Genomic DNA, 26,748 nt, shown 5'->3' with positions numbered 1-26,748 from the left:
ACAAGTGATTAAACTATGGAATTCACTGCCAAAGCAACATTTTTAAAAAACCTGCATGGCTACTCAAACCTCCAGTAGCCAATCAGCAACCCGGCTGGGCAAAAGCTTTTATATATTTGGGCGTAATATATATATGTGCTTAGAAGAAGAAGAGTTGGTTCTTATATGCCGCTTTTCCCTACCCGAAGGAGGCTCAAAGCGGCTTCCAGTCGCCTTCCCTTCCTCTCCCCACAACAGACACCCTGTGAGGAGGGTGAGGCTGAGAGAGCCCTGAGATTACTGAAGAAGAAGAAGAGTTGGTTCTTATATGCCGCTTTTCCCTCCCTTACAATCGCCTTCCCTTTCCTCTCTCCACAACAGGCGCCCTTAAAGAAGAGCACCAAATTTGAGCCCAGGGGGACCTTGAAGGCAGAAGCTTTTGTGCGCCTGAAGGCTTCTACCCAGAACGACCCAGCGACGAGGCGTTCTGCAGAGCTCGGAAGCTTGCGGGCCTCTCGGCTCCGCCTCCTGCCCGGTCCCCACCCCGCGTGGCCGCTGGGCGGCGGCGGGCGCTGGAGAGCCGCGATCGGCTGGGAGGCGGCTCAGCAGGACGGCGACCATCAATCACCATGAGCCGGGGAGCGCGGCCGCCGCTGTTCCTGGGCGCCGAGGCGGTGGATCAGCACTTCCCCGCGGCCGACCGGCTCGTCCCCGCTTTGGAAGCCGCTTTGGCCGACTTCTCCCGCGGCCCCGCCGGAGGCGTCGTGCAGCCGGTGCGCACCGTGGTCCCCATCCAGAAGCACCGCGGGTGAGAAGCGCGGCGAGGGCGGGGTGCCAACTTCTCCCCCCCCTCCCGGCCGGGGTGCCTGTGCTTTCCACGCAGGGCAGTTCTGCAGAGATCCCCCTCTGCCCTTTAGTGGTTGGCACCAGAGCAAGCGAGGGAGAGGTGTGAGTTGGCAACCTGGGGGTTGGGGGGGGTTGGGGGGGGGCTCCCGCTGCTCCGCTTTCCTCTTCTTTTCCCACCTTGCCGGCAGGCTGGAGTTCACCAGGCCACCTCTGCTCAGATCACCTGTTGGATGTCTGGTTCTGGTCAGGGAGCAAGTCCCTTGCTGGAAACAAGCAAGGTTACTCTTTGCAACAAAAGGATAACAACATCCTTTTGTTGTTGTTGCTGTTGTTAGTTGCGAAGTCGTGTCCGACCCATCGCGACCCCGTAGACAATGATCCTCCAGGCCTTCCTGTCCTCCACCATTCCCCGGAGTCCATTTAAGTTTGCACCGACTGCTTCAGTGACTCCATCCATCCACCTCATTCTCTGTCGTCCCCTTCTTCTTTTGCCCTCGATCGCTCCCAGCATTAGGCTCTTCTCCAGGGAGTCCTTCCTTCTCATGAGGAGGCCAAAGTATTTGAGTTTCACCTTCAGGATCTGGCCTTCTGAGGAGCAGTCAGGGCTGATCTCCTCTAGGACTGACCGGTTTGTTCGCCTTGCAGTCCAAGGGACTCGCAAAAGTCTTCTCCAGCACCAGAGTTCAAAAGCCTCAATTCTTCCTTGTGGTCCAACTTTCACCTTCCAAAATACATTGCAACTGGGAAGACCATAGCCTTGAGTAGACACACTTTTTTAAAGCTTTTGTAAAGGGAACAGTAAGATTTTCTCTTTCGATAGTTCTGGAGAGGATGGTCTATTCCAGACTCCGAAAACTGTGAGCTTTGTGTCCTGTGATCCCTTCGTTCTTTTTAGGATTCCTCTTTTGAGAATGGAGGGGGGGGGAGGAAATCCTCGCCAGGATAATATCTTGATTACTATGAATGGAAGGGGTGCCATCTGGGGCTCTTGATATACACAGGATTTTTGGGATTTGTTTGTGAGAACCGCCTGATTTCCCAGTAGCATGCTGTCCTCCCTTCCAAGGTTGTTGTGAAGTCCAACAAAACTTGTGACAAATAATTTGCTAAGCGAAAAGTCAAAACTTAAAGCCAAGGGTCTTTGGGTGTCCTTTCATACCTCCATATGGGAGAGCAGTATTCAAATTCAATAAATAACAATAGTAATAACCTTTTTTTTCCACCCGGTTTTGTGATCTAAAGCCCATTAAAATTTAAATTGCCCTGGGTTTCGAGAGAAATATTGTTTCCCCTGTTTATAGGTTGCCAGCTGGGGAGATAAACTGAAATGGTCAGAGTTTTCCTTTTGTTTACTGAAGGTTCTTAGGGGTGATGCCTGCGTACAGCGAAAGGGACGATGCGCTGACCACCAAGCTGGTGACCTTTTATGAGGACCTCAAGGACCCTTCTGTCCCTTCGCACCAAGCGACGGTCCTCTTGTTTGACCCAGCCAATGGAGCTCTAAAAGCGGTACGTCTCTGAGGTGGTGGTGGCGTTCGCTGCCGGTAGAAATGCATCTCAAATTTGCCGAGCTGAACTGGGGAGCTGAGTTCGAATTCTAGGCCGGAAAGGAACCGGGCGGCTGGTCCGTCAATCTCTCGGGTCCTTATCCTGCCTGCAAGGACACCAGATGTGGTTCTCTCCCTTCTCTTTGCAGCCTCACCACGAACCGAGGGGGTGGGTTAACTTGAGACAGAGTGAATGCGCGGTGAGCTTCATGGCAGGGTGACTTTTGAACTCAAGTCCTTGTTTGACTGTCTGTCCCGGGGCCCCCAGCTGTTTGGAGGCTGCGGGCAACATGGAATTTTGAGAGGGGATAGCGAGCACCGGTGCAGAATGGCTGCCAGAGAAGGCGGAGCCAAACCCAAAATGGCCGCTGCGGGAGGCGGAGCCAAAAAGAATACCTCACATCCTCCTGAGAAGGGTGACTGGGGCCACATGTGGACTAAAGAGAGACCAGGTGCCTACCAGTCCTCTTGAAACCCTTTTGTTCAAATGAGGGCAGCCAATAAAAAACCCTCCTTTACCGTGGCCATACCCTCTTCCTGAAATGCTTCATGGGCTCCAAGAGAAGAGAGGCCGCCATGTTGGAGAACCTTCTCTCTGAAGTTTCATGTGCTGCCTGGAGCCTGCTGGTATCTCACCTGCGCATCGCCTTTGGGCAGATGTATAACTTATTGTCGTTCCTGTGAGTCCCAAGCAATTTCCCCTGCTGCCTCAGCATGTCAGCTGGAGCATTTTGCAACCTGCCACCTCTCTGATCTCCTTTCTTCCCGAAAAGGAGGGGCATAAAGGTGGCAGAGTGCATGGCAAGGCCTGTCCATGTGATGAATCACGCCAAGATTTGTCGTGGGGGCATTTTTTACTCGGGCTGCCCCCCCAATTAAAATCTGATTCACCATGTAGGTTGCAGCGGATGGATCAAATCGTCATAGATTTGCATGTGCGGAAGACATTGTTTCCTCTAGTCTGTCACAGCAGGTGTCTCTCTGACGAAGAGCATTTTTCCCTTTTCACTCCCAGGAGAAAACACCTTTTCAAATCTTGGCAATTTTTTAAAACCACTCTAGAAAAGAATAACAATGACCTGCCACCTAGTTTAATTAGGGCAGCCTTTCCGAACTTTTTGACCACTGAGAAACCCCGGAAAATCCAGCCGCAAACGCACTGCGAAAGTATATGATCCTAGGTCCTTAATTGCTCACTCTCGGCCTGACCCAATAGGAAAGTCGGTTGTAAAGATTAAAAAATGGGAGAGTTTTCTGTCCAGGGACATTCGCGGTGGATCTGGTTTTGCACAAGGAAAAATGTCCTGAATTGTTCTCCTTCTGCTTGATGTCCCCTTTTGGAAAAGGTCATGGACGGCAGCGTGATCACGGCCAGGCGGACAGCCGCTGTGTCTGCGATCGCCACCAAGGTGGGTGTCCTCAGATTTCCTGCTCCTTAATAAAAACGGCGCTGCACAAAGCAGTAAAAGGACTTTCCTGTCTGTTCCGGGTCTTCTTTTCCTTTCTGCCCTTGCTAATTAATTATTTCAGAGCAGGGGTAGTCAAACTGCAGCCCTCCAGATGTCCATGGACTACAATTCCCAGGAGCGCCCTGCCAGCGTTCGCTGGCAGGGGGCTCCTGGGAATTGTAGTCCATGGACATCTGGAGGGCCGCAGTTTGACTACCCCTGTTTCAGAGCGTTGCAAACCCATGGGGCACTAGAGCAGCACTAGAAGAGTTCCTTAGAAAGCAGAAGAAAGCCCGGGGCTGATTCCCGTCGTCTTCCTTGTGCGTGCCCAAACACCTCCTGCAATTTGAATCATGGGCTCAAGGCAGTTTGCTGCCTGCAGTCAGGGTTTGGAGCCTGAAAAGAAATGGGCATTTTCTCTCCTGATCAAGAGACTTGTGCCCAGCCGGCTTGGAGCAGATCCAGGGCAGTTCAGGAGCATGTCAGGAGCAGGGCCAGAGCATGTCTAATGGGTGTTCCTTTGTGTTGTTTTCTGCTGAGAATGTCAGGCGTTTCCCTTCCCTGTTTCATCGCTTTCTAGCAGGCCTGAGACCACGACACAGCTGCTTGGCTAGGAGTTTAAGGAGGAAAAAGCAAACAGCGGGAATTTAAAAAGCCAGCAAGCGCCAGTTTGGTGTCGTGGTTAGGAGTGCAGACTTCTAATCTGGCATGCCGGGTTTGATTCTGCACTCCCCCACATGCAACCAGCTGGGTGACCTTGGGCTCTGAATGGCACTGATAAAACTGTTCTGACCGAGCAGGAATATCAGGGCTCTCTCAGCCTCACCCACCCCACAGGGTGTCTGTTGTGGGGAGAGGAAAGGGAAGGCGACTGTAAGCCGCTTTGAGCCTCCTTTGGGTAGAGAAAAGTGGCATATAAGAACCAACTCTTCTTCTTCTTCTTCAGTAATCTCAGGGCTCTCTCAGCCTCCCCTCCCTCACAGGGAGTCTGTTGTGGGGAGAGGAAAGGGAAGGCGATTGGAAGCCGCTTTGAGCCTCCTTCGGGTAGGGAAAAGCGGCATATAAGAACCGACTCTTCTTCTTCTTCTTCAGTGATATCAGGGCTCTCTCAGCCTCCCCTCCCTCACAGGGTGCCTGTTGTGGGGAGAGGAAAGGGAAGGTGATTGGAAGCTGCTTTGAGACTCCTTTGGGTAGAGAAAAGCAGCATATAAGAACCAACTCTTCTTCTTCTTCAGTAATCTCAGGGCTCTCTCAGCCTCCCCTCCCTCACAGGGTGTCTGTTGTGGGGGAGAGGAAAGGGAAGGCGACTGGAAGCCCCTTTGAGCCTCCTTCGGGTAGGGAAAAGCGGCATATAAGAACCGACTCTTCTTCTTCTTCTAAAAAATTATAATCGCATATATAAATGTTGGTCTCCTGATGCCACACCTCATGGCTCTGACAAAGAGAAGGGTAGTCGGCAAAACTGTGCTGCATTCAGGTCGTGTTAGTTGTAACACGGCTTAGCCACGTCCCTTCATAGTCTTCCCTGCCCTGGAATAGATTCAAGTGGGCAGCCGTGTTGGTCTGAAGCAGCACAAGGAAACAGAATCAGAGTCCAGTGGCACTTTTAAGACCAGCAAAGATTGATTCAAGACATGAGCTTTCGAGTGCAAGCCCTCTTCCTCACGCCTTGAATAAATCTTTGTTGATCTCAAAGGTGTTCTGATTTTGTTTTGTTCTGCCCTGGAATGTGAGCCAGTCTGTCCGGAAGGCTTTTGGGGTTCTCTTCAGCTTATTTTCAAGGCAGCCTTTCCTAACCAATATTTGGTGGCTGGAAATCAAAAGGATCATGCTCTCTCTTGTCCTCCCCCCTGTTCAAAGGCGTTCTTCTCCAAAGCGCTGGGACGTCTTTATTCGGAAAACCTTTGAGTCTTTATCTAGCAATACCCTGCAGCATCTGCGTTTGAGGTCAAAGCCCCTGCAGTTCTGTAGGCTTTTTAAAAATTCTCCTTCGCTGTGGCAGTCACCCTGCTTATTGAAGCTTCGTAGATGACGGATGGTCCATAAAAAAAGGATAGTTAGGGTTTGAATCGGGGCCGGTTCTCCTCTGGGCGACTGGCCCGCAAACGAAGAAACGGCTTTCACCGTAATTGGTTTCTGTGATGTACAGCTGAGCTCTAAAGGCCAGGCTAGATACTCCATCTCGGACATGCAGCAGGCCAACCAAAGCTGAGTTACACCCTCCTGAATCCTCTGACGTCCGCAGGCTGAGAAATATTTACGCATGGATAGAGCTGGCTTTCGAAAGATCTACTGAGGATTTGGAGCACTGATCCCGTGGATCAGTGGATTCCAGGCCACGTCTCCTGTGGCCTGGAAGGAGCATCAAATTATAATGTCGGTTCTCTCGGGATGGGGGGGTGGAGATGTGGGTCTCAAACTGAGCGTCTGTCGAAGCTTTCGCATTGGAAAAGGACCATGTTAACCCCCAGTTCTTTTTCTGGCGGGGGGGCCTCATAGCTGCTGATGCCGGCCCGTTCGGACGTCCTTTGCATCCTCGGGGCTGGCGTGCAGGCCCGGAGTCACTACGAGATTTTCATGGAGCTGTTCTCGTTTAAGGAGGTAAGAGAAGATCCTTGTTCGGTGGGGGGGAGAAACCGTAGCACGGCTGTTCTCGAGGCAGCAGTGCAGTGAGACTGCCTCACTGGCAGTCTTCAAGCAAAGGTTGGATGCACACTTTTCTTGGATGCTTTAGGGTGCTTTGGGCTGATCCTGCGTTGAGCAGGGGGTTGGACTAGATGGCCTCTATGGCCCCTTCCAACTCTAGGATTCTATGATTAAATGGACTGTTATCTTGTCCCTTTATTGACCTCCTTTTTCATAAAATGCTTTTTATAAAGGAGGGGAAAAGATTCTAGGAAAGGTGAAGGCAGTGCCTTAGGTCAGGGGTAGTCAACCTGTGGCCCTCCGGATGCCCATGGACTACAATTCCCATGAGCCCCTGCCAGCGTTTGCTGGCAGGGGCTCATGGGAATTGTAGTCCATGGACATCCGGAGGACCACCGGTTGACTGCCCCTGCCTTAGGTGATCCTTCCCACTGGGGTCCAGATAAGGTCATGAAAATGTTTTAGCACAAAGGAAAACAACTCACCGTCCTTAATGCCCTGACCACAGGCTGTGTCTCACAGGTTCTCATGGGGACATCTTGGAAGGCCCATATTCGGCCTGTGCTCCAACAGCTGCACTGGCTACCAGTTGAATCCTGGATCAAGTTTCAGGTCTTGGCAATCACCTTTACCATGGTCTGGGCCCAGCAAACCTGAGAAACCGCCTCTCTGCCTGTGCCCCTTGGCTATGCTCAGCTATTTCTGCCCTCAACCAGGGCCAGAGCTTTCTCTGTCCTGGCCCCTACTGGGTGGAATTTTATTTTATTTCGTTTTTTTATACCTACGGCTCTGGGTGGTTTACATAAAACATATAGAACATTTACATAGAACAATATCAGTATAACAATAACAATATAACAGATATCAATATGAGCTCCCGGGGGAGATCTGGGCCCTGCCAGAGCTAGCACAGGTCCTCAGGGCCTGCAAAAGAGACCTCTTCTCCCAAGCCTTAGGTTGGGGCCAGCTAGTGGATAACACCCAGGATGGCCCTCCAGAACACCCTGTTACGCCCGCTGGACACATCGTGGGGAAAGCCTCAGTCCAGCCAACCTGTTGGGTTGCAGTCAAATGTTACGTTAAACAGTTAAATAGTTAGTGGTCAAATGTTGAGTTCATGTTGGGTTGCAGTTAAATGTTAAATGGGCGATAGTTATATATTAATGATGTCGAGGCAGTTCACTGGGTCTGATCCTGGAGTATGTTGCGCTGTTTCATACTGGAGCATGTATATGTTATGCAAGCCAGGGTGTCTGTTGTGGGGAGAGGAAAGGGAAGGGGAATGGAAGCCACTTTGAGACTCCTTTGGGTAGAGAAAAGCGGCATATAAGAACCAACCCTTCTACTTCTTCAGTAATCTCAGGGCTCTCTCAGCCTCCCCTCCCTCCCAGGGTGTCTGTTGTGGGGAGAGGAAGGGAAGGAGATTGTAAGCCACTTTGAGACTCTTTTAGGTAGAGAAAAGTGGCATAGAAGAACCAACTCTTCTTCTTCTCCTTCAGTAATCTCAGGGCTCTCTCAGCCTCCCCCACCTCACAGGGTGTCTGTTGTGGGGAGAGGAAAGGGAAGGTGACTGGAAGCCGCTTTGAGACTCCTTCGGGTAGAGAAAAGCGGCATATAAGAACCAGCTCTTCTTCTTCTTCTTCAGCAATCTCAGGGCTCTCTCAGCCTCCCCTCCCTCACAGGGTGTCTGTTGTGGGGAGAGGAAAGGGAAAGGGAAGGCGACTGGAAGCCCCTTTGAGCCTCCTTCGGGTAGAGAAAAGCGGCATATAAGAACCAACTCTTCTTCTTCTTCTTCTTCTTCTTCTTCTTCTTCTTCTTCTTCTTCTTCTTCTTCTTCAGTAATCTCAGGGCTCTCTCAGGCTCACCCACCTCACAGGGTGTCTGTCTGCTGTGGGGAGAATATGTGACCAGGCATGTAAACGAATAAGTATATTAAAAAAAAAAAAAATTGGCCATTGCCGGAAGTGACAGAAGGGGTTTGGTTGCCCAGAATGATTGACAGTGGTAGGCAGGCCAAAGCACAACAAGACTAAAGAACGTTCCTCTCTCTCCTCGCATTTCCGGCAGCGAGTGAGGAGTGCAAGACGCGCAAAAAGCAGCCAGAGACATGCGGGACAGCTCGAGAGGTGTGGAGTGCCAGGGAGTCACGATTAATTCTAGCGGTTTGTCACACAGCGGGCTTCACACGATAATGCCCAATGTGCAGAAAAGCCCTGAGATATCTTTCCTGGCCTGATTCAAATGGGCAGCCGTGTTGCTCTGAAGTAGCACCATAAAATCAGTCCAGGAGCACTTTTAAGAAAGCACCTTTAAGTCCCGGGAGACAGAACTCACCTTCCCATGTGGATGGACCGTTCTCCATCCTTAACGTGCTGAGGAATCCCCCTTTTCTCCGGTTTCCTCCTGGGCTCAGGTAGCAGACTGCGGGCAACATTAGGACGACCACCCTCAAGTCCTGGATCTTACACTTTGTTGTCAAGGGACCGATTATTCATTGCTGCCTTTATTCATCATCTTTATTACGTGTTTGTCTCCCTGATTACACGCCTTGTGCTTTTTTCCATGTGCCCCGGAGGTGAGGGTGTGGAACCGCACGGAGGAGAACGCAGAGAAATTTGCCCGCTCAGTGGATGGGCCCGTCCGGGTCTTCTCCACCGTCCAGGAGGCTGTCACCGGAGCAGATGTGATCGTCACGGTCACGATGGCGACAAAACCCATTTTACACGGAGAATGGGTGAAACCTGGGGCCCACATCAATGGTAAAAGGCGCTCTCTTAAATGTTTTTTATTTCTTTTTTGGCCACTAACTTTTTGTTGACTTTTGTAACAAAGTGGAGATCTGGAGCCAAGTCTCCGGGCCCTTCTGTAGGGGACCCTGCCACAAAATGGCCGACGCGTGGTTGGAGCTAGTGGCAGGATGTGGAAGTGTCGTGAAATGCTTACTTTATATAGGCGTTACATTCCAGCCCCCCCATATGACATCACCAACATCCAGCATCTGGGCTGTAACCGGCTGGCTGTATTCTCCATTTTAAAGCGCGAGTTGGAAAGCCAGTTTGGTGCAGTGGTTAGGAGCGCGGACTTCTAATCTGGTGAGCTGGGTTTGATTCCCCGCTCCCTCACATGCAGCCAGCTGGGTGACCTTGGGCTTGTCACAGCACTGATAAAGCTGTTCTAACTGAGCAGGAATATCAAGGCTCTCTCAGCCTCCCCTCCCTCACAGGGTGTCTGTTGTGGGGAGAGGAAAGGGAAGGCGACTGGAAGCCGCTTTGAGCCTCTTTCGGGTAGAGAAAAGCGGCATATAAGAACCAACTCTTCTTCTTCTTCTTCTTCTTCTTCTTCTTCTTCTTCTTCTTCTTCTTCTTCTTCTTCTTCTTCTTCTTCTTCTTCTTCTTCTTCTTCTTCTTCTTCTTCTTTTTCTTTTTCTTTTTCTTTTTCTTTTTCTTTTTCTTTTTCTTTTTCTTTTTCTTTTTCTTTTTCTTTTTCTTTTTCTTTTTCTTTTTCTTCTTCTTCTTCTTCTTCTTCTTCTTCTTCTTCTTCTTCTTCTTCTTCTTCTTCTTCTTCTTCTTCTTCTTTTTCTTTTTCTTTTTCTTTTTCTTTTTCTTTTTCTTTTTTTTCTTCTTCTTCTTCTTCTTCTTCTTCTTCTTCTTCTTCTTCTTCTTCTTCGTCTTCTTCTCCTTCTCCTTCTCCTTCTCCTTCTCCTTCTCCTTCTCCTTCTCCTTCTCCTTCTCCTTCTCCTTCTCCTTCTGTGAATTCCCCAACCTATTTAGCGCGAGCTACAGGAGAGCAACCAGCAGAGGGAAGTTATGGAGGCTCAAACGCGCTAAAGTCACCTGCCTCATCCCGCCCTCACACACCTCTCCCTTAGCGTGCAGACGATGCCAGAAATAATTTTTTCCACCCCAAAGTTGTAACACAAAGCTTGCCTCTCTAAAGCCCCCCCCCCCAACAAAAAAATCAGGAACGCGATTAATTTTTAGAAGTTATATGCACGGTTCCCAGTGGTTTTTTTTTGCTACCTGTTTTATCTGGCCGTAGTGCTGTATTAAATACATTTGATTTGAAGGAGTTTATGTGCATTTAAACGGAGAACTGTGAATTTTAACAAAATGGGCGAGCATCATGGGACCTTGAAAAGCGGGTTGGCTGCCTGCATGGGAAAAGGGGATTGGCTGCCTGGATTGATTGACAGGTGGAAGAGAGTCACGTATGGATCCATCCTGGAGGCCCGTGAAACCGATGATCAGGAAATAGAAACTTCTATTGTTTTTTTCTTTTTAAATCACACCTGCTGTGCTTTAATTATAGCCGTCTAGGATTAGCTGGTCCAGAGGAACAGGTTTTAAAGCTGGGACCTGTGAGAAGGGGAAATGAATCTGCTTTGGAGAATGACCTCAAGAGAACGCAGACGGAACTAAAGATCATTGCCACGGGGACAATTACAATTATGTCCAAGGCATTTGAGGCTGGGGGCTGGGGGGGGGGCAGCCCCGCAGCTGGGATGTTCCGCTGAGTTAAATGCTTGCCCCGGAGTTTAAAAATAATCGCACGAGCCCCTCCAGAGACTGCCCAAATCCCTTCTTGCTGAACACGTTGAGCCGGAAGGGAATAAAACCAGCGTTCTTCTCGCTGGATCCGGCTTTCCTTGGTTTGACATTTGGATGTTTTCCTGTGCAATGCGGAGCTCGGAGATGAACGTTTCATTAAATCCTGATCCCATTTTCCCCCGTGGCTTAAAGGAGACCGGTTCTGCATTCTTGCTTGTGAGGCCTCATCAATGACAGAAAGATGCTATTTGCTGCTCCCTGTGCCCGTCCCCTTATTACCTTGTTCATTTCTGTTCCACATTTCTCCCCAATGAAGAGCCAAAGCAGCTTCCATCGTTCTCCTCTCTGCCAGTGTTATCCTCACAACAACCCTGTGAGGTGGGCTAGGGTGATAGTGTGTGACTGGCCCAAATTCACCCAGCAAGCTTCCATGGCGGAGTGGGGGTTTGCACTGGCGTTTCCCAAATCTGGCAGGGGCTCATGGGAATTGTAGTCCATGAACATGTGGAGGACCACAGGTTGACTAACCCTGCTCTAGCTTGTGGCTAAGTCCATTATGGCAGGAGGGGAAACGTCACGGACCCCTGCTTGGGAATCCCTGCTCTAATCTCTACACCACACCCACACACAGAGACACACACACACACAACACCCCGCCACAAGCACAGAAGAATGCAGAGAGCTCGGTCTTGCATTTTATTATTATTATTTTATTATTATTATTCGATTTATTACCCGCCACTCCCTTGCGGCATGCATCTGAAAAGCTAACAGCAATTGTGGGTGGGTGGGTGGGAGGGATGCAGAATCCCTGGACCTCTCCTAGTTTTCATCTCCCCTTCCTACTCCCCTGACCCTTTTTGGCTCTGAGGAAGCAGAAAAGGGTTTGTGGCAGGAAACAGTGGCGAGAGAGAGAGAGAACAGTTCATGGCGGTCTCCCTGATTCTCTGGTTCACCCTCAGTCGGCTGCTTTGTCCGAAGGGTTTTCTCCCGGTTACCACAAAGAACCGGGGCGAGGGGGGGGAGAGCAATTAGCGTCTTCCTTCACTGAGGCATCGTTTCTGCAGGAGAGCTGCCTGACTGTCATTGTCTCTCTCCCCCGGTGAACCTTTAGTGGCGCCAGCTCTCCTCTGAGTTGTTTATCAGCCTGAAAGGAGACTGGAGGACTCTTCATCTTCTTCTAATTACCAGACTTTCAATTAAAAAAACGCACGCAATCCCTTGGCAACCGGGAAAGAAGATTAGCAAAAGAACCCATCCCGGGGAGCTTTTGTGGGATAGATATTATTTAGAATAGTGATTATTTTGTTTACTTCGTTTATACCCACCTTTCCCCCCAGTGGGAATCCAAAGCAGCTTACGTTCTCTCCCCTCCGTGCTATCCTCACAACCACCCTGCGAGGTAGGCTAGGCTGAGCGTGTGTGGCTAGCCCAAGGCCATCCAGGAAGCTTCCGTGGCAGGGTGGGGATTCGAACCTGAGCCTCCCAAATCCTAGTCTGACACTCCCCCACAATGGATAGCTGGGCTAGCCTGAAGAACAGCAATACCGAGAACAGAAATAGGCTCGTGTCAGCAACAAGAGTTGTGGATTTTGAACGGTTGGAAAAGCAGTCTTCCTGAAACACTGTGGCAGAAGCACATGAAGTGGTGATAGCAACATTGGCACGCATGTGCTCAGATCACGAGGTCAAGAACAGAGATTTTAGCCAGCCAACTCTCTCTGCGAACTGGGAATGATTACCTCTACCCCCCAGGAGTGTCGTAAGACTGAGCCAAAACATTAAACTTTTATGGTTTATTCATCCATGCGCCCTTTCCCCTCATGGGCCAGAAGCCATTGTTTCTGTTTTGTGGTGGGAGATTTCTGAGGAGTTTGTGGCTGTTGCAGGATTACTCCAGCATCCTGCTACCAGGGATTCAAAGATGCTTTCCCACATTCTTGGAGAATGAAGGGGTCCTTTATCAGATCTGTTTTCTCTTTGGCTCACAGCCGTCGGGGCAAGCAGGCCAGACTGGCGGGAGCTGGACGACGACGTGATGCAGAACTCTGTGCTGTACGTCGATTCCAAGGAGGCTGCTTTGCGCGAATCCGGAGATGTTATTTTATCTGGGGTAAGAAAAGGGAGGATTCTTCCCACACACACCCACATGCCCCTTTTAAAGCAACCTGAAAAGCTGCCAGTCAGTGTAGGCTTCATGAGCTAATCCGACGTAAGGCAGTCTTCTTCGCTTGGGGAGGCATAAAACGCACAGGGGGGGAACATCACAAGAAGAGTGCGGCAGCAGGGGGCAGGTGGGTTTGATATTTGAGATGTCCCCAAATTTGAGAAGTCCCCAAATTTTGAACACCCATCATGCTTCAGTAGCTCTTTTTAATCCTGTGCCTCTGGCCCATCAGCAGGGCCATCGCAGACAAAATTTCAGGCGATTGTCGAAGGTCACCCCGGACTCACAGGCATATGTCGATTGATATAGACCAGAGGTAGTCAAACTGCGGCCCTCCAGATGCCCGTGGACTACAATTCCCAGGAGCCCCTGCCAGCGAATCCTGGGAACTGTAGTCCACGGAAATCTGGAGGGCTGCAGTTTGACTACCCCTGATTTTGACCCTGCTTTTCTTCTCTGAGGGTGGTCTCAAATTGACTGACAGCGTAAGAAAGCAACAGGGAAGAAATGCAGACTTTTAAAGCTGTCAAGTCACAGCTGTGTGGCATCCCTGTGGTTCTCCAGAGGTCCATGGACTACAATTCCCATGAGCCCCTGCCAGCATGCTGAACCACAGTGGCATCTAATCTGGCGAGCCGGGCTTGGTTCCCCACTCCTCTGCATGCTGCCAGCTGGGCGACTTGGGACTAGTCACTGTCCTGTCCTGACGAGCAGTTCTCTCAGAGTTCTCTCAGCACCTGACAGGGTGTCTGTTGCGGAGAGAGGAAGGGAAGCTGGCATGAAGCCGCTTCGAGACTCCTTTGGGCGGTGAAAAGTGGAGCATAAAAGCCAACTCCTCATTATTGTTGTGATTTTTATTTACTGACGACCCTCTCTCCAGCAGTACGCAGAGCCTCTTTCAGATTCTCTGTGTCGGCCGGGCCCCAAAATCTCTCTTTCTGTCGGCAGGCAGAGATCTTTGCCGAGCTGGGCGAGGTGCTGCTGGGAACCAAACCAGCCTTGCGTGAGAAAACGACCGTCTTCAAATCCCTGGGTAAGAATCAGCCCCACCCCCTGAGCGCCAAGGGAGGCAGCGTTGAGAATACAGGAGATGGTCAGGGGTAGTCAACCTGCGGTCCTCCAGATGCCCAAGGACTACAATCCCCATGAGCACCTGCCAGCGTTGCTGGCAGGGGCTCATGGGAATTGTAGTCCATGGACATCTGGGGGACCGCAGGTTGACTACCCCTGGTCTAGATGTAGGGAACCTGCTCCCAAATTACAATCCCCATTCAGCTGTAAATGGCTAGGGAGGGTGTGTGTGTGGGGGGGGGGTTAAGGCTATAGTTGTGTTTTCTTGCTTTTTTTACTGAATTTTATACTTGTGGAAAGCCGCCGCAGGTTGGCTAGACTGGGAGCGGCGGCATAAAAGTGGAGCCAATAAAGAAATAATACAATAGACGCTCCCTAAGGAACCTTGGGCCCCCGTTATATGGCCTACCTCGAAGGGTTGTTGTGGGGATCAAACCCCGGTGAGAGAGAGCCTCATGTGCCCCTCGGAATAAGGGAGGGGGAAAGTGATTGTATGTTTGCTGCCTTCAGCTCTGTTCATGACTCTTCTGTTTCGTGGCCAGCCTGTGGGAGTGATGCCGATAATTGGGGTTTTACCTCTCGCCTCCCTGAGCTTAAAAGGTAGTTTGCAATTTCGCCTCCGGCCCATCTAACCGAAATCTTGAATGAAGAAAAAGAGCCTTCAGGGGTGGCCAAACTGCCGCTCTCCGTAGGTCCGTGGACTACAATTCCCATGAGCCCCTGCCAGCATGCTGGCAGGGGCTCATGGGTATTGTAGTCCACTGACCTCCGGAGAGCCGCAGTTTGGACACCCCTTCCGTAGATGGGCCTCCTTGATTTCCCTCCACTAAATAACAGGTCCATGGGACAGGTCATATCAGGTCATATCAGGTCCTATCAATAACAGGTCATATCAAAAGCTTGGGGAGAGGGAAAGAACGGAAAACCAACTTAACATGGGGAGACCTACAGCTTCCGACTTTGCAGGGATCCAAACCCTTCCGTTTTGGGGAACCGGCTGTGATGTCATCTCCGTTGCTCCTTTCAGGGATGGCGATTGAAGACACGGTAGCTGCCAAGATGGTCTTTGATTCCTGGCTGGCCGGCAGCTGAAAGGGAAAAGGTCTGAAGACACCCAGCCAAGGGGCTGTGTAGGCGGGAAATTTCTTGATCAGAAGGGAGAGCCTCTTGCAGGTGCAGGGGTGGCCCAACGGTGGCTCTCCCAAATCCACAGCACATCTGGCAGGGGCTCATGGGAATCGTAGTCCATAGAGCAGTTGGGCCACCCCTGCTGTAGAAGAAGTCTTCTTGCACATGAAAGCTTATACCCAGAATTAAATTTGTTGGCCTTAAGGGGGCCCCCCGGACTCTAGCTTTGTTCCTTTTTTAAAAAATCTTTGCCTTGACAAGAAGCAATAGTTCTTTTCCTAAAGCAAGAACTGAATATTCTTTGTAGTGACAATAAATGCTTCTTTCTGTATGGTTTGTTAGGGACCCTTCTTTTGCTTTACTGTGACTTAAGACGATCTTAACCCCATTGTGGTACAGCACAAAGGAAATCAGCTGAAGGCCGGGATTCAAATCATCTTTCAACATGAAATATATTTGGGTGTGTTTGAGCCCACGTGTATTCCCTTGTCCTGTTCTACCTTGCAGGGTTGTTGTGAGGATAACCGGGGAAGGACCATGCATATGCATCGCCGTCAGCTTCTGGGATAAATACTGCTGTTGAAAATCAAAAACTCTAATGCATAAAACCAGATTCGTTAACCAGATTCATTAACCTTTTAAATACTTGGAGATGGTTATCAGATCCCCTTCTCAGTCGTCCCCCCTCCAGGCTTCCTCTTCTTCTCCAAGTCTCTTCTTCCACAAGGCGATCAATTGAAGGGTGAGGTTATTTAAGCAGGCTTAAAGGATGCAATATGGGAATAATCCAGTGTGTTTGGGATCTGTCTAGGTCAGGGGTGGCCAAATTGTGGCTCTCCAGATGACCATGGAGTTTTTTTATATTATTATTATTTTATTTTATTTATTACGGTCATTGACCAGCATTAAAGTATCTACAGACATACATTATTACAGCCTTTTAACGGGACATTCGGCATCAGGGAGTTGACAAAGGCACAAAACATTAATGCAGCATTTTGACAGTCAGGTCATTCAGCATCAACAGTAGCCAAAGATTTCCGCACTCTGCTGGCAGGATGACCATGGAGTGCAATTCATCTGGAGAGTCGCAATTTGGCCACCCTTGGTCCAGGAGGTTCTCACTGAAGCATAGGACCATGTTGCTAGGCCTCTTGTCCTGGAGTGATGCTTGGGCCCGATGCCAGCAGCCACAGAAAACACATTTTCTCCAGCACGATCAGAAGCTTCACTTACTGCCTGGAAGCCTGGCCTTGGTTTACACAGGCCCAGGTTGCCTGGTGCCAAAAAAATGCTGCGTCCAAGGTTTGGATATACATTTGAGTTCCAACACTGTCTCAAAGGACACATCTTTGGGAATAAACAACCACCAGGCCGTTGTGCCTTGGCCAAATTACACAGGTGTAGGCTGGACATTTCTGTAAGCGCACCAACACCTCTCCTCCATTTCCTGTGGCCCACAAACCACCACATCTCAGATTCCATGAAAAATGCCATCCTTTCTTGACTCTGATAAGAGAGAAATGATAAGAAATGAGTGGGTGGGTGGGGGGGAGTGACAGGGAGAGCAAAGACAGCCCCAAATGCCGAGTAATTTGACCTCCCCGATGCTGGCCACCTTTAGAGGGAGGGGATTTAAAATGGAGTTTCTATCCTTTCCCCCTTTTACATCACGATACACTTCAGGCCCTGGGGAAGTACCTGCTTCAAGCTGTCTAGTGCTTTTGTAGTACTTTCCTAGTACCTTTGTCGTTCCATGGGAACCGTTGTTCCTGAGTTCGCTCGCAGAAGAAAACTGTCCAAGAGACAACTTCAAAACCGAGGTTTATTGTTCCTGTGTCATGCAGACTTCCGGGTTGCACAGAACTCCTCTTTCGAAGCCGAGGAATTCCATACCACATAAAATGCTTCTGCAGGGGCCTCCTACTGAATCACAGCCTTGCCTAGCAGGGTCAAGTATTGTCTCCTCGGACAGGCAGTGATTCTCCCGGTCAACGTCTTTCATGAGGCTTTCAACTGGGGATGCCCGGGATTGAACCTGGGACCTTTCGCATCCCAAGAAGAGGCAGTTCTGCTAAGGCACAGCCCCTCCTCCCTATTTTCTATCATTGTAATTTTCTGCAATAAATGTTGCTGCTTAAACAAACAAACAAAAATCTCCTGGAGTTCCTTTAAACTGAATATCCAGCTACTCTCTTTTTAACCCCCCTAGCTGGGGCTTAAAACATATCAAAGTGGGCCATTTTGATTCAGAAAATGCCACAGGGCAAGAGGGATTTCTGCCTTCCCGCTACTGCAGTTTCATTCCACACCCTGTGGCTCTTCAGTGTGTCACCGGATGCTCCACCTGAGTAGAGCTTGAAGTAGTTGTAGGAGCCCTACAGAATGGAAGGGGCCATCCAGGGGCCATCTAGTCCACCCCCCCTGCTTAATGCAAAATCAGCTTAGAGCATCCAGGAAAAGTATCTGTCTGGCTGCTGCTTGATGCCGGTTATAGGGAGCTCACCACCTCTTTACGCAGCCAATTCCACTTATATCAAGCTGGTATTGTTCTACACGCAATTTAGACCCATTACTGCGCGTCCTTTGCAGCCAACGGAAACAGCCTCCTGCCCTCCTCCAAGTGACAACCTTTCAAAGACTTAAAGAGGGCTATCATGTCCCCTCTCAACCTCCTTTTCTCCAGGCTGAACATTCCCAAGTCCCTCAGCCTTTTCTCCTAGGGTTTGGTCCCCAGGCCCCAGATCATCCTTGTATAATTGACTGCTGAAAAATGCACACAGGAAAATGATCAAAGCAGCAGTTTGGAAAAGAAATCTTTTTATTTATCTTTAGTTGATACACGATCCCAAAGGAGATGTGAGAGAGAGGAGAAGGGATGCCTCTTCCGAGCAGACACGATGTGTACATTTCCACCTTAATCATGACAACAACAAATTGGGAGGGAGGGAGGGAGAGATGGATGGATTGGGAGGGAGGGAGGGAGGGATGGATTGGGAGGGAGGGAGAGATGGATGGATTGGGAGGGAGGGAGGGAGGGAGGGATGGATTGGGAGGGAGGGAGGGAGGGAGAGATGGATGGATGGATTGGGAGGGAGGGAGGGAGGGAGGGAGGATGGAGGGATGGATTGGGAGGGAGGGAGGGAGGATGGAGGGATGGATTGGGAGGGAGGGAGAGATGGATAGATTGGGAGGGAGGGAGGGAGGGAGGGATTGGGAGGGAGGGAGGGAGGGAGATGGATGGATTGGGAGGGAGGGAGGGAGGGATGGATTGGGAGGGAGGGAGGGAGGGAGGATGGAGGGATGGATTGGGAGGGAGGGAGGGAGAGATGGATGGATTGGGAGGGAGGGAGGGAGGATGGAGGGATGGATTGGGAGGGAGGGAGGGAGGGAGGGAGGGAGGGAGGGAGGGATGGATGGATGGATGGATGGATGGATGGATGGATGGATGGATGGATGGATGGATGGATGGATAGATGGATAGATGGATAGATGGATAGATGGATAGATGGATAGATGGATAGATAGATAGATAGATAGATAGATAGATAGATAGATAGATAGATAGATAGATAGATAGATAGATAGATAGATAGATAGATAGAGGCACTTAGATCTTCCTCACCAACCCTGGCCTCAACCATAGACCTGGCATAAGAGCTGTGTTTTGCAGGCTCTGTGGAACGCTAAAAGCTCCCGCAGGGCCCGCAGCTCTCCCGGGAGCTCATTCCACCAGGTAGGGGCCAGGACCGAAAAGGTCCTGGCCCTGGTCGTGGCCAGGTGAGCTTCCTTGGGGCCGGGAATGCCCAATAAATTATCACCCGCAGAGTGTAAAGCGTACTTGCCTCTCTGGACTCCAATCGCTACCACACGTGACAAGCCTCAATCAGCAAAGATTTTTATGACTGGAGCCCCTTAACTTTCCCCCCCCTCCATCACTGGCCTTGGGGGAGAGGGCAATCGGCATAACCATATATGGACATTATCAAACGTTTTTGAATATACAATAATTTAATTACCCCCCCCCACCCAATTGGCAGAACCCTTCAGGGACCCCCAAGAAAGCTTAAAAAAAATCTTCCTGTAAGTTTCCGTTGATTATCTTTGTGGCAATAACCTTTATGCTGAGCACACTTTACTATTCTGAGAAGAAGTGCATTTTTGAAAAATCTAATAAATACATCTGGAGAAGAGCCTGATGCTGGGAGCGATCGAGGGCAAAAGAAGAAGGGGACGACAGAGAATGAGGTGGCTGGAAGCAGTTGGTGCAAACTTAAATGGACTCCGGGGAATGGGAGAGGACAGGAAGGCCTGGAGGATCATTGTCCAGGGGTTGGACACAACTCCACACCTAACAACAACAACAACAACAAATAAATCCATCTATCCTAAAGGCTGGCTGGTGTCCAGCCCTCCTCTGTCTCTCCGTGGGCTGGGCCCCAAATCCTCTTCGCCAAACTCGAACGCAAGGTCCATCAAGCCACAAAACCCGACGGAATTTGGGAGCTTTGTGTGTTACAGCTGGGTGTCTCCTGCCTGGCCCGGCCTTGCCAGTGCTTGCTGCCTTCTGTCCACCGCGTGGAGAATCTTCTTCCTCGGTCCCAGCTGCATCTGGATGCTGCGGAGATCTTCATCGGAGCACAACAGAAGAGTCTCTAAATCGATATTTTCTCTCATCAGGATCGGCAGGAATTCATTCAGGTCCAGGGAGGCCAGAAAGACTTCGAGGGGTGTGGTCTCCGTGTTGCCGTCGTCCCACCCAATGTCTTCTTCAATCCAAGGCTCCTCAGGAACCCCCTCCAGATCTGGGTCACCTGCCGTCTCGGACCTTTTGAGCTGGAACAATTCCTCAGGTATTTGGAAATTGATCTCCCCTTTCTCAGGGAACGCAGGGCCAGCCGTCACGCCTGTGGCCAGGTGGTTTCTAAAAACAATATTACCGAGACCAGGGCGGTTAAAAATGGACTTTTGTTCGTCTTCAGGAAGAACCGTGTTCTCTAGTTCTTCTTCCTCGTTTTCGCTGAAGATGCCCATCACGGTTGTGCGGCTTCCTGGCGTGTCCTTTTCCTGGTCGTTGTACCCCGTGTCCTGGTCACCTGGATTCTCCTCGTCCTTCTTTGCCCTTCTCCTGAAGGTGTCCTTCAAATGTTTGGGCAGTGCCCCCAAAGAGCTGGAGGTGAAGAAATTTGACACGCGCATCCGCGTGGTGGTTCCTCTCGCCGCATGCGTCCTGTTGTAATTCTTGGCCATTTCATGCTCGTGTCTTTCTTGGCGGCGTTCACATTGTTGGATCTGCTTCTCGGCATCACGCTGGGCCTGGGCCTTCAGGCGGGAGGTCCTTTTGGGGTTCTTGATGTTCATCTCCATGGCAGCCTTGTCGAGGATGTGGACACATTCGTAGTGGTTCCTGCTGGCCGCTGCATCCAGAGGAGAGCGCATGTTGTTGTCCAGGGCAAAGATATTGGCGCCAAAGTTGATCAAGAAGGAAACGCAATGGGCGTGGCCATTGGAGGCCGCGTGGTGGAGGGGGGTGTTCCCCCAAATGTCGCACTTGTCTGGATCCCCTCTGGGAAAGCACAACACAAAAGAGAGAGTCAGGAGGCATACACAGAGTTCCTCCCTAGGTCCCATCGGACCCAACCTATATGCTGGGTCAGTTTGGCTGCAGCACACTCTAGACGCAATTTCCTCTACAGGCTACAGACCCTTTAGCTCCCGGGCCATATCTCTAGAGATAGCCGGTGTGGTGTGGTGTAGTGGTTAAGAGCGACAGCTTCTCATCTGGCGGGCCGGGTTTGATTCCCCATTCCTTGCCATGCAGCCGGCTGGGTGACCTTGGGCTAGTCACAGCCCTAATGGTGCTGTTCTGACCTAGCAGTTTTCTCAGGGTTCTCTCAGCCCCACCCACCTCCCAGGGTGTCTGTTGTGGGGAGAGGAAAGGGAAGGTGACTAAACTGCTTTGAGACTCCTTTGGGGAGAGAAAAGCAACATATAAGAACCAACTCTTCTTCTTCTCCAGTAATATCAGGGCTCTCTCAGCTTCACAGGGTGTCTGTTGTGGGGAGATGAAAGGGAAGGCAATTGTCAGCCACTTTGAGACTCCTTTGGGTAGGGAAAAGCGGCATATAAAACCAACTCTTCTTCTTCAGTGATCTCAGGGCTCTCTCAGTCTCACCCCCCTCACAGGGTGCCTGTTGTGGGGAGAGGAAGGGAAGGCAATTGTAATCTGCTTTAAGACTCCTTTGGGCGGTGAAAAGCAGGGTATAAAAACCATCTCTTCTTCTTCATTTGCCTATGGAAAACAGCACCTGTAAACAGCCAGCGTCATTTACAGGTGATGTCCAGGCATCGTGTTATGTTCCAGCGTCCTTCCAGCTTTGGGGTAAGCTGAAGTCAAGGTCGCTAATCTTTTAATTGACAAATTATGACACTACATGAAAATCATAACCGCACCGTCCTTCCTTGCTTCGACTGATGCCTTCTGGGACAGGATCAGTTCCCCCCCCCCTTTCTTCTCTTTCTAGTTGGGTCATCAAAAGCTGATCATAGCTCTGAAGGAAGCTGCTTCTTGTCTGATTTTCATTAAGCGGCTCAGAGATACCTCCAATCGAGTGGCACCCAGAGCACACGGCAGACCTGCCATGGCCAAGATATGCCACTGCCTACCAACAAGGTCCCATCCTTCTCCGTTCCTCCCCTCTGGCAACCAAATTTGTGGGTGTTTCCTTCAGAACAGGGGTAGTCAAACTGCGGCCCTCCAGATGTCCATGGACTACAATTCCCAGGAGCCCCTGCCAGCGAATGCTGGCAGGGGCTCATGGGAATTGTAGTCCATGGACACCTGGAGGGCCGCGGTTTGACTACCTCTGCTACAGAATAAGGGCAGAGTGCACTTCAGTTGTTTCTAGACACGGTGGCTGTATCCATGGCAGCCTCTTGGGTGTTCGTTAATAAGAAGAGAGCATTGGCTCTATATACTTTACTCCCCTTTTATTCAATTCCGACAAAATTAGCCTCTCCCCCACTCCCACCTGCCAAGTAAGTCCCTTTGCTCTCAGACGGTGCCTTTTTAAAGGCTGAAAAATCTATTGTTGTTGTGCCCCAGGGCTTTTCAAAAGAGTAAAAACACAAATAAGGTGTTTCTTCTTTTCAACAGAGTTTGGGGGGGGGGGGGGAGAGCAATTCCTGTTGGTTAAAAAAATCAGCAAGTTTCTTCAAAAAGGGGGAAATATTCAGATCGATCCGATGCATATTTCCTTGGGAGAAAGCCCTTCTGTATTTCAAAAGAGCTGGAAGTCAACAGAATTTAATTCTGTATCCACTAAAGAGATTCGAGTTCCAAACCCTGAAGCTGGCTGTGTAGTTTTAGATTGTTTGCCGTCTCCCGGAATTCTTCATTTTTTAATATGCAGAGATTATTTCTGTATACCCATCAAATAAAGCCCAAAGTGGCACAGTTTGCACCTTGAGGTTCACTGCTTCTGTGAGAGCTAGGTGACAGTAAGAACTGTAGCCTTGCCTTTCCCTGAAATGCTAATTTGCTACAGGCAGGGATTGTTTTATGCAGGAAGTCAGGTCTCTAGGCTGACGTGATAAAGCTTAGACTCAAAGGAAGCTCCTTTATAAGCTATTTTCCCCCCTTCCTAACGAATAACGAACAGATTCTGTGGAGATCACAGAGGAACAGACCTGTACGTTAGGAAAAGCAATCACACTGTCTAAAGGTCAATGTTACCGGCAATAAAACACAGCAAATAAACCTATGGGCCATACCTGAAAGCCAGATATGAAATATCAGTGATGTCTGCCATTTACGTCCCAGTGCTTCTGGCTTCCTAAATTCTCAGATACAAATAATCCATTTTCAATATTGCTCTTTTGGGAGCAAAAAAAACCAGATCGGCTAGGATTCAAAGCATCACAACGACGGCGTTTCCGCAGTACTTATAGATTTTCAAAGCGCTGGTCATGTATCAGCTTGCCTTGACGTCTCTGAGTGGGTTTTCCTATTTCTAGGAGCTATTTGATGAATTGAAGCTGCAGTAGGTTGGAGCAAAGTTGGCTTAGTACCATTTCTGCCTCACTTTTCTTCCCAAAAGGGACAGAATCATAGAATCACAGAATCATAGAGTTGGAAGGGGCCATAGAGGCCATCTAGTCCAACCCCCTGCTCAACGCAGGATCAGCCCAGAGCATCCCAAAGCATCCAAGAAAAGTGTGTCTCCAACCTTTGCTTGAAGACTGCCAGTGAGAGGGAGCTCACCACCTCCTTAGGCAGCCTATTCCACTGCTGAACTACTCTGACTGTGAAACAATTTTTCCTGATATCTAGCCTATATCATTGTAGTTTAAACCCATTACTGCGTGTCCAGTACTATGTGACTCATGGTATTGTTTGTCCCCCCCCCCTCCCTTTACCCTCACAATGCTGCAAGGTAGATTCGGTCACCAGGCAAGCTTCCCTGGAAGCCCTTCTCAACTGTTTCGTTGTTGAGAAACCCCAAGACCATTCTTCAGGCTTCGAGAAACCCCAGAAGTGGCGCAATCGTGCAGAATATGGTTGGGAAGAATAACAGTGTACACTTCCCAGGCCCCTCATTGGCCATTTTGGGAGGGGTGGGTGGGTCAATATGACCATATATGGTCATATCACCTGACCATCGCTTAATTGCTTAATTACTTCTGGAAAATGGCTTAATCCACCCGTTTGGGAAACCCTTCCAGGGTCGCCGAGAAACCGCAGGGGTTTCAGGAAACCCTGGTTGTGAAAGCCTATTTTATTGCAAACAGGTAATTCGAACAGGTTCCCCAGATTCCAGTCTGTCACACTGTGACCACTATACCAGGGGTAGTCAACCTGTGGTCCTCCAGATGTCCATGGGCTACAATTCCCATGAGCCCCTGCCAGCATTTGCTGGCAGGGGCTCATGGGAATTGTAGTCCATGGACATCTGGAGGACCACAGGTTGACTACCCCTGCACTATACACTTGGCTTACACAGTTGGGGGTGGGAAAACACACAAACATAGATGTCGGGACCCACGGTGGCTTTCTTCTCCATTTTATGTTCGTATCAACAATTCTATAAGGCAAGGGTGGACTCCAGATGTCCGTGGACTATAAATCCCATGAGCCCCAGGAGAGCCACAGTTTGGCCACCCTTGCTATAAGGTTAGCCTGAGAGTATGTGACTGGGTTGAGGTCACCTGTGAGCTTCCATAGCAGAGTGGGGATTCGAACCCGGCTCTTCCAGATCCTAGCCCAGCACTCTAACCCCCCCCACTGCCTAGAATGTGTGGCCTTCTCTTTCACAATATGGGAGACATCATGACATTGGGATGCCTGCCCAATCTCACGCCATCCTTCTTAAAAGGAATATCCCCCCATCACTCAATTAATAAGAGTTAATCTGACCGAAATCTGAAGCTTAAAGAAATGTGGAGTTCCAGAAAGGAGATCAGGCCCAGGGTTTCGTCCTGTCAACACAATATAAATCCATGTCTCTCTAGTGGCACCGTCTTACAAAGATCATTCCCTTCAAAACACTTCTTTTTTGAAAGGAAAGTCTGTTTTTTTCCAGAAATGAGAGCTCCCTTCCAATTTCTCCAGTCCTGTACGGGTCCACTCACCCTCTCCTGCAGATAATCTCCATCGCTTCCACGTATCCGTGGTAAGCAGCCAGCAAGGTGGGGGTCATCCCGTCCACGTCGGAGGTGTTGAGATCCTTCTGGGTGGCTTCCTTCAGCAACTCCAGGTTGCCGTCGGCGGCTGCCTGGTGGTAGCGGGTAGACATCTTCCAGCGCCGACCCACGCAACCGTCTCCCTGCGCCGAGCGACAGCTGGACGCCTGTGTAACACGCAGAGTCAATTAATGATTATAAAAGAGAGGCGTCTGCCGGAGCAGAATGGAGGAATCAAAGGTCACCGGAGACGGCCTCCTTCGAGAACGGCCGACGCTCCACAAAGCAGCATGACTTCACGTGGCGCTGTCTCGGTTTGCAACGTCTGTGGCTTTGAGGAACACCCCACAACAACCTTACACAAAGCAGGCACGTGCACCATCAGTCAGGGTTAAATCCCAAATGGGGACATGGCTCAATGTCCTCTAGCACTTGACCAAAGAAGATCGGTAGCTGTGAGGCGGGCCATGCTGAGGAGGAGTGGCAGGCCAAGGATCACCCAGGGAGTGCCATGTTCTCAAGACCAGGGGTAGTCAACCTATGGTCCTCCAGATGTCCATGGACTACAATTCCCATGAGCCCCTGCCAGCAACGCTGGCAGGGGCTCATGGGAATTGTAATCCATGGATATCTGGAGGACCACAGGTTGACTACCCCTGCTCAAGACAACACTGTGAGGTAGGCCAGGCTGAGGTCGAGTGGCTAACCCAAAACCACCCAGTGTTATGGCAAGGGTTTGAACCCAGGAAGACTTATATTGTGGCACTGCTTCTCCTGAGGGTATCAGGCAAGTGGGGGGCACCTCGGGTTTCCTTGGAGAGAGGTGGGTCGAATCCTGCTCACTAGCTCCAATGCCGGGACGAGCAGGGCAGAATTTCAACCTTGGTTTGCCCTCTTTAGAGCCTCTTGTGGCGCAGAGTGGTAAGGCAGCAGACATGCAGTCTGAAAGCTCTGCCCATGAGGCTGGGAGTTCGATCCCAGCAGCCGGCTCAAGGTGGACTCAGCCTTCCCTCCTTCCGAGGTCGGTAAAATGAGGACCCAACTTGTTTGCTGGGGGGTAAACGGCCATGACTGGGGAAGGCCCTGGCAAACCACCCCGTGTTGAGTCTGCCATGAAAACGCTGGAGGGCGTCACCCCAAGGGTCAGACATGACCCGGTGCTTGCACAGGGAATACCTTTATCTTTACCTTTACCTTGCCCGCTTTAATTGAAGTGGCAACCTTTTGGAGAAGAAATCACAGGCCGTAATGCGCCGTCCCTGCAGGTTTGGACGGGGCTCTTTAGCAACGACCAAACAAATTCACCCGAATTCCCCCTCAAGTGTCTGTCTTCGAAAAGAGAGTTTGCAGCGCCAGAAACAAGCTGTACTTGTATTGAGGGGGAGCCTTTTTCTTCTCTTGAAACATCGAACAGAAACCTGGGAGCTGTTGAGCTTCGCAAATGACGCTTTTCTTCTTTTCCCCCACTCAAAAGATGTTCCGCGACTAAAAGTGCTTCAGACTGAAAAGACTAAGCAGCACAAGCCTCAAGAGGGAACAGCTGTGAGCCCGGCTGGCTGAAATTTGACTTATGTTCCTTGTTTGCTTATTATTAGAGAGCCTGAAGCTGCAGACGCTACCTCAGGAGCTCCCTCAGGAGAGATCTCGGCTATAAAACTTCACCAAATTAAATATTCTAGGACAGGGGT

General features: G+C 50.2%; 2 protein-coding genes across 2 annotated transcripts; one reads left to right on the top strand and one right to left on the bottom strand.

Annotated features, from left to right (window-relative positions):
* Window positions 1-536: 536 nt before the first annotated feature.
* CRYM (crystallin mu) lies at window positions 537-15,710 on the top strand. Its single transcript, XM_077316461.1, has 8 exons — window positions 537-787; window positions 2,184-2,334; window positions 3,719-3,781; window positions 6,320-6,421; window positions 9,042-9,225; window positions 13,005-13,126; window positions 14,129-14,213; window positions 15,279-15,710. The coding sequence occupies exons 1-8, from the start codon at window positions 609-611 to the stop codon at window positions 15,341-15,343; spliced, it is 951 nt and encodes a 316-aa protein (XP_077172576.1). The 5' UTR covers window positions 537-608; the 3' UTR covers window positions 15,344-15,710.
* A 2,472-nt stretch (window positions 15,711-18,182) lies between these two features.
* Window positions 18,183-25,337, bottom strand: ANKS4B (ankyrin repeat and sterile alpha motif domain containing 4B). Its single transcript, XM_077316460.1, has 2 exons — window positions 25,010-25,337; window positions 18,183-20,945 (listed from the first exon to the last, which is right to left on the bottom strand). The coding sequence occupies exons 1-2, from the start codon at window positions 25,171-25,173 to the stop codon at window positions 19,895-19,897; spliced, it is 1,215 nt and encodes a 404-aa protein (XP_077172575.1). The 5' UTR covers window positions 25,174-25,337; the 3' UTR covers window positions 18,183-19,894.
* Window positions 25,338-26,748: the final 1,411 nt, after the last annotated feature.

This window comes from Paroedura picta, chromosome 17 (assembly GCF_049243985.1).
Source record: "Paroedura picta isolate Pp20150507F chromosome 17, Ppicta_v3.0, whole genome shotgun sequence".
NCBI lineage: Eukaryota > Metazoa > Chordata > Lepidosauria > Squamata > Gekkonidae > Paroedura > Paroedura picta.
This window is presented reverse-complemented; position numbering and strand designations above follow the sequence as displayed.